General features: G+C 46.0%; 1 protein-coding gene across 4 annotated transcripts in view; it reads left to right on the top strand.

Annotated features, from left to right (window-relative positions):
* fras1 (Fraser extracellular matrix complex subunit 1) overlaps positions 1-13,485 on the top strand; it is a 189,835-nt gene that overhangs the window by 129,942 nt on the left and 46,408 nt on the right. For all 4 annotated transcript variants that reach the window (XM_034296447.1, XM_034296446.1, XM_034296445.1 and 1 more), the window contains 12 exons: positions 15-155; positions 371-505; positions 1,037-1,142; positions 1,347-1,511; positions 1,638-1,722; positions 5,318-5,419; positions 5,620-5,838; positions 9,395-9,554; positions 9,735-9,922; positions 10,898-11,014; positions 11,284-11,398; positions 12,588-12,725. In XM_034296447.1, the coding sequence (XP_034152338.1) occupies positions 15-155; positions 371-505; positions 1,037-1,142; positions 1,347-1,511; positions 1,638-1,722; positions 5,318-5,419; positions 5,620-5,838; positions 9,395-9,554; positions 9,735-9,922; positions 10,898-11,014; positions 11,284-11,398; positions 12,588-12,725 (1,671 nt within the window). The remainder of the gene's footprint in view (positions 1-14; positions 156-370; positions 506-1,036; positions 1,143-1,346; positions 1,512-1,637; positions 1,723-5,317; positions 5,420-5,619; positions 5,839-9,394; positions 9,555-9,734; positions 9,923-10,897; positions 11,015-11,283; positions 11,399-12,587; positions 12,726-13,485) is intronic.

Here is a 13,485-nt window from a genome sequence, read left to right as displayed (position 1 = left end):
TGTTGCTGTGTCAGGTTGTGATGAGCACTGTGAGGTTTGTCAGGGGCCGGGTCAGTGTGGCAGATGCCAGTCTCCCTATGTCAGCCTGCAGGGCCACTGTGTATCAGAGTGTGGAAGGAGCTACTTCCTGGACACCAGTCTGCTGCTCTGTACACGTAAGACATGTACACGTTCTGCCATTTGATTGATCTGAAAACACCTGTTCAATATAGATATCACAATAAAATCTGATCATATCAAGGGATGTATCTGCACTCAACAACAACCACTATTGAGACATAGACAAATCATGTTAGCATCCTCAAGAACTTAACTTTGATTGCGCAATTTTTTTGGTCATTTTGTCATTTCCCCTCCTCATGTTACCCAGCGTGCTCTAGTGACTGTGTGGAATGTGAGGGGATGGGTCGCTGCACTGTATGTAAACAAAGCACCTACCTTAAAGACGGATACTGCACTCTGGACTGTGGCCAAGGTTTCTCTGCTTACAAGAAGACTTGTCGTGGTAAATCTTTGTTGCTATTGCAGTACCGTAGTTAGAACCAAGTGACTCATAGACAAAGAGAACACCCAAGGACCTAGTACTGAGCCCTGGGGGATACCAGTAGTCAGACATTAAAGATGACCTAGTACAGAGCCCTGGGGGACACCAGTAGTCAGACATTAAAGATGACCTAGTACAGAGCCCTGGGGGACACCAGTAGTCAGACATTAAAGATGACCTAGTACTGAGCCCTGGGGGATACCAGTAGTCAGACATTAAAGAGGACCTAGTACTGAGCCCTGGGGGATACCAGTAGTCAGACATTAAAGAGGACCTAGTACTGAGCCCTGGGGGATACCAGTAGTCAGACATTAAAGATGACCTAGTACTGAGCCCTGAGGGACACCAGTAGTCAGACATTAAAGAGGACCTGGTATTGTGCCCATAGGGACACCAGTAGTCAGACATTAAAGAGGACTTAGTACAGAGCCCTGGGGTACACCAGTAATTAGCTGTTCCCTCTTTCCATCTGGTGGTTTCTACTACATCCAGTAAACATCCAGGCTCCAACCCTGCGTCTCAATGGCTCTCTGCTGGTGCCCATTGGAGGGATCAAACCCCTGGATACCACCCTTCTCTCTGCCCAGGACCAAGACAGGTTGAAATATTTATTCTCCCTTTTGGTTCACAATTTCACTGTGCTTTAAATGTTTATTTTACAATGTTTTTGGTGTTCACCATTTAATTAGTTAGTAGAGTCTTTTGAGGTTTAGAAGTACATCCTCTTGTTCACCAGAGAAAAGTGTGGCATGTTAATGTGAAGTATCTTAAACGTATGTTTTATTGGATGTTCACCTGACAGCCCCCTAGAGAGCCTGCTGTTCCAGCTGCTGCAGACCCCCAGCAGCGGGCGTTTGGTTGTCCTACAGGAGGGTCGGGAGACAGACTTGGCCAGGGACGACACCTTCTCCTGGGCTCAGCTACGGGACGGTCAGGTCTGCTTCACTCATGACAAGAACCAGGCAAAGTGAGTTGTCTGAACAGCCAGAGAAAGGAATGTCTTTTAATGTCATTAGTCATCTCTCTCCAACTCCCTCTCTCCATTTATCTCTGCCTTTCAGTAATGAGTGTGTGTTGTGTTGTGTTGTCCCAGGGGTGACCAATTCACCCTACGAGTGGCAGACCCTCAGCTCTTCTCTCAGCCAGAGGTGGTTCATGTCCAGGCAGTATCTATGCAGGTACACCACCACACACAGACATCCATGGGTTTTTCTCCAGGACAGTATGCGCTGGGATATCAGCATTGTTTTCAATACACTCCCCCCTTAACCAGGAAGCAACATTCTTTGTTTTGTTCCCTGGGAGGTAGCTGAAGTCTGGCGCTGCACAGACAGCTCCTGGACAAATATAAACCCGGCCACACCTGCCTGCCCAGATACAGCATGAGAACGATGCATGAAAAAAACAGTACAAATACATTTTTGGATACATGGGAAATGTGCCAAATAGTGAGTTAAGACTTTAAACTCAGAGAAAGGTTAGCACAGCCCTCTGTCCATGTTTCAGAGGGGATTTGTAAGTGATTGTAGGTTTGTGGCATAGCCATGTTTGGGCATGAGGCAGAATGCCTACAGTCTGTTAGTAGCTAACACTCATGTCAAATAGGTTTGTTTCATGCCAAGCAATGCTTTTCTGTAAGGCATGACTTCACCGCCACAACAGAGTTTGCAAGATGGAGAGACTGACAGAGAGAGAGCGAGAGAGAGAGAGAGAGAGAGAGAGAGAGAGAGAGAGAGAGAGGCTAAGAGAAACAGAGAGAGAGAGCGAGAGAGAGAGAGAGAGAGAGAGAGAGGCTAAGAGAAACTGAGAGAGAGAGAGAGAGAGAGAGAGGGAGAGCGAGAGAGAGAGAGAGAGACAGAGAGAGAGAGGCTAAGAGAAACAGAGAGAGGGCATTAGAGGTGGGATGACTGAAGTGAAGGAAAGAGGGAGAGGAAGATTAAGACTGAGTGAATGAAAGAGAAGGAGAGGGAAAGAATGAGAGGAGGTGAGAGAGGAGGTGAGAGAGGAGGTGAGAGAGGGAACGAATGAGAGGTAGAGAGAGAGAGGGAAAGAGGGAGAGGTAGACAGAGAAGTAAAGAGAAAGAGTTAGAGAGAAACAGAGAGACTTGCTTGCCTGCCTGAAGAGATGAAGTGCTTCTGGATCCTGGTAAGAAACTAGCTTGGACCCCTAAACCTAGGAGTGTGGGGCGCTGATAACTACTCCAAATCCTCCTGCTGTGTGATATTAGACCACTGTCCTCCATAGTCAGATTCAGGTATTCTCTATCATTAAGAGCCCCCAGCGGCTGGTCTTCCTATGTCCATGCAGGGATTAAACATATACATTAAAAACCATTGGCTGCTTACATATTTATAAATCCAGGGAGATGATGGGCGGGACCTTGCTAGTTAGCAGGCGGCACTCAGGTGGAGAACCAGAGGGGACCTGGGTCGTGTCCCAAATGACACCCTACCCCCCAGACTTGGGTTAGGAGCATGCTGCGGTTGCTTGGAGTTGGAGCCCGTCCGACGGGGGTCCTAAATTAGCCACATTGAAGCCTTGAAATGTGAGTGCAGACAGCCCTGCTCCAGGCTGACTGACCGATGACCAGGGGGTTGATTTAACAGGCTGCTGAGCTGGACACCTCTCTCTTCTCTGCAAGGCTAACAATATTATGTGATTTAGTGAGGAGCAGAACAGCGCTGTGCACTGGGAACAATGGATATCTGTTTAGAACGGTGCAGAGTATCACTACTTAGCATGAAGCAGAGCTACACACACATACACACACATTAACAGAGTAGGGTGAAGAGTTGGACACAGACTTGGTCTCATGTTGCAAATTTGGTTCTGCAGGGGCCGCAGTAATTTATTGCAGCAAAGAGCTTGGTACCTGGGTGCACAGGGACAGTCCTGTATCCCTGGGTTACGCCCGGCACAGTAGCATCGTAGCAAGAAGGAGAGAAGAGCTCCTCTGCTGGGTGAACATCACAGGCAGGTAGAGGGACATGATTTAACACAGGGCTCCTCTGCTGGGTGAACATCACAGGCAGGTAGAGGGACATGATTTAACACAGGGCTCCTCTGCTGAGTGAACATCACAGGCAGGTAGAGGGACATGATTTAACACAGGGCTCCTCTGCTGAGTGAACATCACAGGCAGGTAGAGGGACATGATTTAACACAGGGCTCCTCTGCTGGGTGAACATCACAGGCAGGTAGAGGGACATGATTTAACACAGGGCTCCTCTGCTGGGTGAACATCACAGGCAGGTAGAGGGACATGATTTAACACAGGGCTCCTCTGCTGGGTGAACATCACAGGCAGGTAGAGGGACATGATTTAACACAGGGCTCCTCTGCTGGGTGAACATCACAGGCAGGTAGAGGGACATGATTTAACACAGGGCTCCTCTGCTGAGTGAACATCACAGGCAGGTAGAGGGACATGATTTAACACAGGGCTCCTCTGCTGGGTGAACATCACAGGCAGGTAGAGGGACATGATTTAACACAGGGCTCCTCTGCTGAGTGAACATCACAGGCAGGTAGAGGGACATGATTTAACACAGGGCTCCTCTGCTGAGTGAACATCACAGGCAGGTAGAGGGACATGATTTAACTCAGGGCTCCTCTGCTGGGTGAACATCACAGGCAGGTAGAGGGACATGATTTAACTTTGACTAACTAGGAATCTTGGAATCATTGTGTATGTAACTGTTCCCCAATCGTTGTTGTACATAGTGGGATGTCTTCAGTCAACCTGGTAAATGCTAAATTAATGTGTCTCTATCTGAAACACTAAACCAGTCATGACCTCTGAATGCAGGGAACTGTGGACGGTTTCTGGTTTATGTCTGGTTTAAGTTTGTATAATAATTCTGTTATATACAAACTTGTTATAAGGACTGTTATATCAACATACAGGCGACAGCCCCACACTCACACACACACACTGTAGATACATACAGACATACACACACACACACACACACACACACACACACACAAACTGTAGATACATACAGACAGACACACACTCACACACTCACTGTAGATACATACAGACAGACACACACTCACACACTCACTGTAGATACATACAGACACACACACACACAAACTGTAGATACATACAGACAGACACACACACTGTAGATACATACAGACACACACACACACACACACAAACTGTAGATACATACAGACAGACACACACAGACAGACACACACACACACTCCAGGTACATACAGACAGACACACACACACACACAGTGTAGATACATACAGACAGACACACACACACACACTGTAGATACATACAGACAGACAGACACACCCTCACACACACTGTAGATACATACAGACAGACAGACACACACACACACTGTAGATACATACAGACAGACAGACACACACACACGCACACACTGTAGATACATACAGACACACACACGCACACACTGTAGATACATGCAGACAGACACACACACACACACACTGTAGACACATACAGCTCGGCTGGCTGAAGGCTGGATAGGATAGACCATGTTTCGACCATTGTTGAAGTATCTGTTCTCTTAATAGCCGAGACTTTCAGATAATTCAGCAACCCCCCTGGTTTCACTATTGAAGCTTTGAAATGTTGCTGCCGTTCTAAAGTGATTCCAATTTCTCTTCTCTAGCAAATTATTCAATAACTAAATTATAATATTGCATTTCAGCCATGCTGTCACTATCAGTGAATTTTAATTCAGTGAACTGAACACGACCTGTACTTTTCAACACACAGCCTCCGCAGATTCTTACCCACAATTCTTTGTTGGTGGAGGGAGGGGAGACCGCCATCATCTCCAAGGCTGTGATTCAGATCGATGACCCAGACAACTCTCAGGTAAGTGTGTTTTGTGTGTTGGTGTGTGTTTTGCGTGTTGGTGTGTGTTTTGCGTGTTGGTGTGTGTTTTGCGTGTTGGTGTGTGTTTTGCGTGTTGGTGTGTGTTTTGCGTGTTGGTGTGTTTTGCGTGTTGGTGTGTGTTTTGCGTGTTGTGTGCAACTATGTTTGCATCTGAACATCCCCCTCTATGTTGTACTCAGGACGTCTTGGTCATGGTTCTGGACCCACCACAACATGGCCTCCTGACCCGTCTCCATGGTGACCGGGCACTGGGCCAGTTTAAACTGGAGGAGTTGTCCCAGGAGCAGGTGCTGTATGTGCACGACGGGTCCCCGGGGAAAGGTGATCGGATGCTGCTACAGGTCAACGATGGACACAGCTACCAGAACATCCTCTTACAGGTCCACATCATCCAGAAGGTAGGCAGGGAGGCAGGGAGGCAGGGAGCTTGGCTGTGCCATTTTTTATGTTTTCTGTGTGAGCAAATGTAAACATTATTACCTTTTATCGTAATCTGTTGGCTGATATAATAGCGTGGAAATGATCAGACCTCCGATGAAAGAGGAGCTTCTCTCTTGGCACTCGTATTACGTTTGGCATCACATTGTACTGTAATTTAAAGATTTTCATGCTGCCAGTGTTAAAGCAGGCCTACTTCCTCGAGCAATGTCTGAACACATGCACAGTTGCACTTTCTTTGTTACTAACAATATTGAAAATATCTTTGTTTCTGGTCGCTATTGTTATTGTTATGGTGCCAGCAAGGCAGAAAGCTGAGTGGGAGGACAGGGTGAGAGGACTGTACTGACCTGTATAGTACCAGTTAGTCCAGGGGGTTTAGGGTGGGAGGACTGTACTGACCTGTATAGTACCAGTTAGTCCAGGGGGTTTAGGGTGGGAGGACTGTACTGACCTGTATAGTACCAGTTAGTCCAGGGGGTTTAGGGTGGGAGGACTGTACTGACCTGTATAGTACCAGTTAGTCCAGGGGGTTTAGGGTGGGAGGACAGTACTGACCGGTATAGTACCAGTTAGTCCATGGGGTTTAGGGTGGGAGGACTGTACTGACCTGTATAGTACCAGTTAGTCCAGGGGGTTTAGGGTGGGAGGACAGTACTGACCGGTATAGTACCAGTTAGTCCAGGGGGTTTAGGGTGGGAGGACAGTACTGACCTGTATAGTACCAGTTAGTCCAGGGGGTTTAGGGTGGGAGGACAGTACTGACCTGTATAGTACCAGTTAGTCCAGGGGGTTTAGGGTGGGAGGACAGTACTGACCGGTATAGTACCAGTTAGTCCAGGGGGTTTAGGGTGGGAGGACAGTACTGACCGGTATAGTACCAGTTAGTCCATGGGGTTTAGGGTGGGAGGACTGTACTGACCGGTATAGTACCAGTTAGTCCAGGGGGTTTAGGGTGGGAGGACAGTACTGACCGGTATAGTACCAGTTAGTCCAGGGGGTTTAGGGTGGGAGGACAGTACTGACCGGTATAGTACCAGTTAGTCCAGGGTGGGTTAGGGTGGGAGGATAGTACTGTGGGTATCTGAAGCGAGTATAAGGAGATAACAAGTCTATGCAAACTGATAGCCGGACCAGTGAGAAAGTTCAAATGGGGAATATCTCACTCAGAACAATTTTGTAGAATAAATTATTTTAAGCATTACAATAAAACATTAGCTCCGGCAATCTTTTGGTCATTAATGCTTGTATTCATACTAGTGATACATTAAATATCAATATATATCAATAATGCCCCTTAAAGCCTTTTAAATGAATGAAGATAGTTGTTTTGTCAAAAGTGTTTGTTTTCCTCCTCCAACTCCTCTTCGTCCTCCTCTTCATCCTTTTTCTCCGTCATATGCATCACATTCCCTCCACCTCCTCATACTCCTCTTCATACTCATACTCCTACTCCTACACATCATAATTCTTCCACGTCCGTTCTTCTCTTACTAACCATATCCTCCTCCTTGCCTCTGCGCTGTCTTAAACCTGCTGATAGAACTTCAATTAGTTGTTTTACCCTCCTTCACATTCCGCTGTTGGTGGACCTGAGTAATGTCCCATTCAAACCTTCATTTAGACCGTTTCTCTGCGGCTGATTCCCACTAATGATTTTCTAGTCCACTGAATACAGCTGATGGAGGTGAGGTCACTACGAGCACCACATTAGATTGTTGAGATCTCAGATTTTCCGTCACCCGTAATTCTGCTGTCTCCGTTGCTCTCCCTTCCATGTGCATCTCTGCCAAGCAGTGCCAAGTCTGGCCGAGGCTAGCCTCAATGTGAACACAAAGGAGCCTGAAAGGGATGGAGCATATAGAGAAGCCAGTCTTTAATGAGCCAGTGATGGATGGCTGAGCACTCTGTGGGTCCCAAACTGCACTCTACTCCCTGTAAAGGCACTGGTTTTAACCACAGCTGTATGGGCCCTAAAACGTAGTACACTGAATATAGTCAGATACGATCATAGTGATCAACAGTGAATACAATGGTGAAAAATTATACAGTACATAAAATAGTTATAAACAGTAAATACCAGGGTGAAATTGGTTATTATACAGTACATAACATAGTTATAAACAGTGAATATCAGGGTGAAGTAGGTTATTATACAGTACATATCATAGTTATTAACAGTGAATACCAGGGTGAAAGTGGTTATTATACAGTACATAACATAGTTATTAACAGTGAATACAGGGTGAAGTAGGTTATTATACAGTACATAACATAGTTATAAACAGTGAATACAGGGTGAAGTAGGTGATTATACAGTACATAACATAGTTATAAACAGTGAATATAGGGTGAAGTAGGTTATTATACAGTACATAACATAGTTATAAACAGTGAATATAAGGTGAAGTCGGTTATTATACAGTACATAACATAGTTATAAACAGTGAATATAGGGTGAAGTAAGTTATTATACAGTACATATGGGCATCCGTTGTTAAGTATAAATATTGGCATTGCTATTCTCAACACATTTACAGACATTGGGTAGATAATAATCAGCGGGGAATAATAAAGTACAATTTGAACAGAGGAGGACAAAAGAGAGAAGGAGAGGGAGGTCATGCCTGTGTCCCAAATGAAACCCCTACCACAGATTACACCAGCTTAAAGGACTGCCAAACCAAGTGCACTATGAAGAGAATAGGGGGCCAGTTTTGGGCCTGGTGGTCCCTGTGTTTTCATTGGTTCCCTGGCAAATTGGAGAATTTGGGTTTTGATTGGCAGTCTGGCTCAAACAACCAGTGGCTTTGATGGACAGGAATGATAGGTAGATTATAACATTTTGTAACAGGTTTTTATTTCATTTTTTCCATTCTGGGGAAATCTTTCCAAGTTGTGCAGGTTCCAACCCCCCCCGCCCTTTTGAGTCTCTTTCTATTTATTCCTCTTCTTGTGACTTTTCTTCTTCATCCTTCTTCTCTTCCTTCCTCACACTCTTCTATCATTTTCTCCTTTTTTAATCCCTTCTCTCTCGCCTGGCTCCAGATCTGCTAAGATTGTCTGTAGATGAGAGGTTGTGAACAGAATGTCTGTGAGCCAATCTATCTCTGCCCAGTGAACTGCTGTGGAACAGAGGGTCTTTCTAAGTATCCCAAAGCCAATCATGTCCATTTCTGATCTGTCCTTGACTGTCATTGGATCTAGAAGGTTCTTGTTAATTGATAACATCCTGGAGAGATTCTTCTTAATGTAAATTGCTGTTTCTCTTGTTTTTATTTCTTTATTAGAAAACAGATATTTGGCTTCTGCCCCAATTGGCACTGTGTTGCTGAGCACAGGGGTTGGCTGGACTCAAGACAAGTTCTCGCTCTGATACAAATTATTTATTTCAAGTCCCGACAGTCTGGGCATCTCGCTGAAAAAAACCCCGTATTGAATTACAGTCCTTTGAAACAGCTTCTGCCGTTGAAAAGAAAAGAATGCTTGTTACTCAGTGTGTCTTGTGTTTTTCAGAGCACCCACTCCCCTCGCCTTGTGTCCCTGCCTAACACGTGGGTGAGAAGAGGTGGCATGGTTCAGCTGGGGAAAAGGTATCTGAGGGCAGAGTTCAAGGGTGCCAGTGATGACGAGATCATCTACAGCATAGTGCCCTCCAACGGAAGCCCCAAATACGGTACAGCACTTAAACTGACCTTCTCCAACGTTCACGTTCTCTGCTTTCTCACCTCAGTTTGGTAATAAAACGGGCATATCCTTCAGACTCTCACTTTCCTCTCTGTCCGCTCCTATTTGGTTTCCAACTCCAACCTTCTCTCTCTCCCTTCACAAAATGCCCACCCCCTCTCTCCTCCAGGTGAGGTGGTGTTGGTACCCATGCCAGCAGACGGCCCTGTGGACAGTTGGCAGCCCTCGCCTGATGACAAGAGCTCCACGGCCCTCTCTTCGTTCTCTCAGCAGGACGTGAACGAGGGCACTGTTTGGTACCGACACCTTGGCGCTGCCGGGGTTAGCGGGCCGCTGGCGGACACCTTTCAGTTCCAGGTGAGTGCTTTGGTGAAGGGCTGTTGGCACCTGTCCATCTCACGGGTACGCTGACCCGTCGGCAACGCCAGGCTCATTGGGCTCACAACGAATGGACAGCGCCACTGACAGAGTACAGATGCAAATGCCTGTCCTTTATCTAGCTTTGTGGATGATCTGGATTAATGGAGAATCTCCATTTTTAGGGCTCATGGCGGACAGGAAACGCCACTGACCCAGTGGAGGTGTGCAGAGGTGTCTGGGGCAGTGTGTACTATTTACATGAACATTAAGCACTGTTGTACCCTTTACCATCCTGCCATGATTTCCCAGTCCAAGATTAAGACTAGTGTTGGATTAAAAAAATCTAGATCATTGGAAAATCTCCTTGCACATTCATTTTTATTTCTAGGCCAAGATAGTCTGTGTCCGGGAAAACTCCCCCTAGTGTTAAAAAGAAAGACTCCAGGTTCAAGTGTCCTTTTACAGCCTTAACATTCAAACTACTCTGGTTATCTTCCAAAGGAGAAGTGTTGGTGTGTGAACTCTCCTAGATGAGATGTACTGCTACATTCACAGTGTGAATGTTCGTCTGTAGGGGGGAAAACTTGGCATCTGACCTTACAGTTTAGAATCTGTTAACGTGGCAAATTCCTCTTAAGCTGATTTGTTTCAGGTATTGCGGTGTTTCATTACCTTTAGGCAGCACACAACATGTTCACAAATGTTACTGGCTAGCTTTGCGTCTCATTTGAGGTTGTGTTTTATAAGTCATGATTAGGGCCCACCTTTTTTCGTTTCCGTATCAGGGACTTCTTGGCTAGTTAGGTTTTTTGTAACAACAAGCAAAACATTCTCATATTGTACTTGACCAACAACAGGATTCCCCTTCAGCTGTGTGTTAGACTGGATCCAACCTGGGCTTGCCGGTTCCATTTCTGTGCTGAATAATAAAGTTCTAAACGCTGTTTGAGAAATGTCCGTCTCCTCCCCCAGGTGTCCAGTGAAGGTTCCCCGGACACACTCAGTGATGCTCAGACCTTCACCATCGGAGTGATGCCTGAACTCCCTGGGTTTCCACAGTTGGCTCCTGCCTGTGACCTACAGATAACAGTAAGGGACAAACAGAGCAGAGGGCAAACAAACACTAATCATATTTCTGGCTATCGAGTAGTCCCAAATGAAGGGAATGTTTCCAAACATGTGAGGCAGGTGAATGTGGGTGTGTGTGTGCTTGTGTGAGTCATCCAGGATTTCCTCGTGTTCTTCTTGGAGCACGCTGATGTGTATCAGATGCTTTTTATCAGTGTTAGCTGGTGCTGTCATGTCTTTGTCTTCACCTTGGATCTCTGTGTGTCTGCCCCCATCTCTTGCTCATGCAGGCACTGGAAGATCGTGTGACCGTGTTAACATCCTCAGCTTTGTCCTTTGTGGACTCTGAGACGCCAAGTGAAAAGCTTGTCTACAACATCACCAAACCCCTGCCCCAGGGACATGGTAACCTTCACTCCCGTCCACACACACACACACACACACACACACCAAGCCTCTAACTCATGGAGAAGGTAATCTACAAACCCTTTAGGGACACTACACAGACAGAGAATATCATCCATCTTAACATAGCAAGGTGGGACAACCATACAACAGCCCACTAGTGGTCAATGCTCTTTACTCAATAAAATAGATAACAGCACAGTCATTGTTTGGGGGAGGGAGATAGTAGTGTGATTGTAATTTCCTGAAAGTCAAGGGTGTCTTCATCAGACCGGACCTGGGTTCAACTACCACTCTTTTAAATAGTATCAATTTATTGCATTTGATGCAAGTCTACTAAAAAGGAAGGCCTGGTGTAGAAAAACAATCATCTGGACTGAACAAACATTCCAACAAACATTATATTTCCCACACACTCACTTCCTACCTAGAAAACCAATGTAGTGTCACACCTAGTAACCCAATGTAGTGTCACACCTAGTAACCCAATGTCGTGTCACAGCTAGTAACCCAATGTAGTGTCACAGCTAGTAACCCAATGTAGTGTCACACCTAGTAACCCAATGTAGTGTCACACCTAGTAACCCAATGTAGTGTCACACCTAGTAACCCAATGTCGTGTCACACCTAGTAACCCAATGTCGTGTCACAGCTAGTAACCCAATGTAGTGTCACACCTAGTAACCCAATGTAGTGTCACACCTAGTAACCCAATGTAGTGTCACACCTAGTAACCCAATGTCGTGTCACACCTAGTAACCCAATGTAGTGTCACACCTAGTAACCCAATGTAGTGTCACACCTAGTAACCCAATGTAGTGTCACACCTAGTAACCCAATGTCGTGTCACACCTAGTAACCCAATGTAGTGTCACACCTAGTAACCCAATGTAGTGTCACACCTAGTAACCCAATGTAGTGTCACACCTAGTAACCCAATGTAGTGTCACACCTAGTAACCCAATGTAGTGCCACACCTAGTAACCCAATGTCGTGTCACACCTAGTAACCCAATGTAGTGTCACACCTAGTAACCCAATGTCGTGTCACAGCTAGTAACCCAATGTAGTGTCACACCTAGTAACCCAAGCATTTTGCTGTAATATATTTTCTGTGTTTGAGTGAACTTTGATTTTATTTCATATTTTCATCCCGTTCTGCATGTTGATGACTCGGTGTGACTCAACAGGCTCTATAGAGCATCGCGACAGACCCTACACTCCTGTGTCCTCCTTCAGCCAAGCTGACATCAACCAGGGCCGGATCCAGTACCGGCCTCCCCTGGCCGCCTCTCACCTACAGGAGATCTATCAGTACTCTTTCACTGGTCAGTACCAACACACACACACTCACACACACAGACATACACACGTCCCAGCACACAGACACACATCCCAGCACACACAGACACACACATACCAGCACACACACACACGTACCAGCACACACACACACACACACACACATCCCAGCACACACAGACACACACATACCAGCACACACACACACACACACACATCCTAGCACACAGACACACACACACACATCCTAGCATACAGACACACACACACACATCCTAGCACACAGACACACACACACACATCCTAGCACACAGACACACACACACACATCCCAGCACACACACACACACACACACATCCCAGCACACACACACACACACGTTAGTTTTTATATCCCCATGGGGCTCTGAAAAACGAAATTGCATGCTCCCTTGCCATAATCTTAACCCTTAACCTCACCTTAATCTAACCCTAACCTCAGTAAAGTAACATTTATGCCTAAACTTTAACTAGGTGTAATGCCTAACCTTAACCATAAACTTAACCAACAAGGCCTGGACCTTAAAGAAACCCCAATTCTAACTCTAAAATGAATTGTAAGTTTGACCCTAAACCTAAACCGGACGTTTAACTCATGGTGCCCTAGAAAACACACACAGACATCACAGACACACACACACTCACACACAAACACTCACACATACACACACATACACATTCCTGCACACACAGACACACACAAACACACACACATATCCCGGCACACACACACAGACGGCTACACAC

The sequence above is a fragment of the Esox lucius genome, chromosome 13 (genome assembly GCF_011004845.1).
Source record: "Esox lucius isolate fEsoLuc1 chromosome 13, fEsoLuc1.pri, whole genome shotgun sequence".
In the NCBI taxonomy this organism is placed as follows: Eukaryota; Metazoa; Chordata; class Actinopteri; order Esociformes; family Esocidae; genus Esox; species Esox lucius.
The sequence above is the reverse complement of the archived record's forward strand: the minus strand, read 5'-3'. Positions and strand labels throughout refer to the sequence as shown.